We start from the raw sequence: 2045 nt of genomic DNA on the forward strand, positions 1-2045 counted from the left end.
GTATGACAACTGCGAGGGTGTGCTGCCTCTTCCCACATTCCTGGCGAGACAGATGGTGTTACATGGGACACAGGGAGGTTTGTTCAAACAGCAGCAACCTTCAAAGATCAAGCGGAGCCCAGCCCGCCGCGCGCCATTGAGGGACCCGCGCTCATATGTTGCTGAGTTGCATAAACAAACAGCAACAGCTGTTTTGTCTCCCCCCGTCGCCCTCCGAGGACTACTCTAAACTTTAGTTGTGCCACTGTTAATATGATACAATCATTTTAATTTACTAATTGTAAATGCCAGGAGCAAATGAGGGGACTTTTCGACACCAAAGCTACCATTCATAACGCTCCAGCACCAGCGCGCTCCCGCATGTGAAATTTCAGGCGGTGACGTTGGATAAATATCCAGGCGGGCTGAGGTTGGGGGTTTTTTCCCCCCCTCGGTGTTTTTAATGATACAAAGCAAAAGAAAGAACCTTACGGCGGATCAGGTTAGGAAAAATACACGTGCGAAAAAGTGTTTGTCTACCGGATAAGCCACGGGAAGGGAGAATAGGAGGCACCGCTCCAGGATCATCGATACTGATTTGAGATCAGGCGAAAGATACGGTTCTCTTAAAAATGCCAACTGCAAAAATGGCGCGATTAGGAAACGCGCGTTTGCCTCACCAATTTACCTCACGCTGAGACAAACCCTACCAAGAGAAATACAGCCGATCGTGGTTTTCGGGTTTTTAAGAAAAATAAATATGACATAACGCCTTTATAATTTGACACAACGCGCACATCTATTTATTTACGTTTTAACCACGCCGTTTGAGTTTCCATTACAGCCCTCCGTAAGACGGCTTTTTCTCCGGTGAGGACAGGAGTAGTTTTTCTGCTGGTGTGTCAAGGGTTTTGTGGCACAGGTCTGTCGCCAGGCTGTTTAGGAGCACTGGGGAAGCTCAGTCACCTGTCTGCGATAAGCGTTTCCTTAAATGCAGTGCTGATATAATATTACACGCATCACATTGAGGAAAAAACTGCTTTGATTTATTGCAGATACGCCGCCGGGCTATACAAACGATAGCGATGCCGCAGTTCTAGCGCGTGCATGTCTTAGTGGCACAATCACGAATGATAGCCTATATGTACTGTAGGAAGAATTATTCCAAAAACGCGCAATTATGTTTAACAAACGATGGTACAAAATACGCATAATTTCACGGGATTGAAAAGGCTACTCGAAAAGTAATGAAAAAATATGAGCGGATCTTTTAGTATGTCTTGGAGCTCCTATGTGCAACACTGCAAAGTAAAACTAGGTGAAAAATGGAATTAAAATTGCTGAGATGTTTAATAATGTATAATTAAAATGCTACAGTTTCATTCACTTTTTGAGGAACATAAAAACGAAACTAAAGTCAAGTTAAAGTGCAAATAAAATTTCTAAATTAGAAATTAACACACTCATTCGATCGTGAACATAAGACTATTAAATCATATTAGAAGAGACCATCAAAAAATCATTTAGACCTCAATTAAAGCTATTACCATTAAAAGATCTGCATCTTCAAAATGCCATGAAAAATTAATAATGATTGCCAATCAAAGCAATATCGTTTCTCTAAGGGGTTATTACAGAAAGAAATCACTTAAAACCAGCCCCCCACCTGATCTGTCCCTGGCTTGTGTGTCACCATATGCCGCTCGAGCTGGGTGCGGTAGGCAAACGTGTAGTTACAGAGAGGGCACGAGAAGTTCTCCTCGTTCTTCTCGTGGCGGTACTTGATGTGCTCCTTGAGGGACGTCAGGCGCTTGTAGCCCCGGTCGCAGTAGGGGCAGGTCAGCAGTTGGGCGAAGGCATCTGGAGTTCCAGGTGGCAGGTCTGCGCCCCAGGACGGGGGGAGGAAGAGGCAGGCCAAAAGGTCAGCAAATCAATGGCAGCTCACGGGCCGATTGCCCGGGATGGTATGAGAGGAATCGCCGCAATCTGCTGCCCGAGAGGGAGGGACGGCGCTTCCAACCGGCGGCGGGAGGCACCGGCACCCGCGCACGCCCGCGGCAGACCCG

General features: G+C 46.4%; 1 protein-coding gene across 1 annotated transcript in view; it reads right to left on the minus strand.

Annotated features, from left to right (window-relative positions):
- Positions 1 to 1860, minus strand: part of ZEB2 (zinc finger E-box binding homeobox 2) — a gene marked incomplete at its 5' end in the record, with an annotated part of 18743 nt that extends 16883 nt beyond the window's left edge. Inside the window, one exon of the mRNA XM_010284742.1 lies at positions 1646 to 1860. Coding sequence (XP_010283044.1) covers positions 1646 to 1860 — 215 coding nt within the window. The remainder of the gene's footprint in view (positions 1 to 1645) is intronic.
- Positions 1861 to 2045: the final 185 nt, after the last annotated feature.

Source organism: Phaethon lepturus, unplaced genomic scaffold (assembly GCF_000687285.1).
Source record: "Phaethon lepturus isolate BGI_N335 unplaced genomic scaffold, ASM68728v1 scaffold47613, whole genome shotgun sequence".
NCBI lineage: Eukaryota > Metazoa > Chordata > Aves > Phaethontiformes > Phaethontidae > Phaethon > Phaethon lepturus.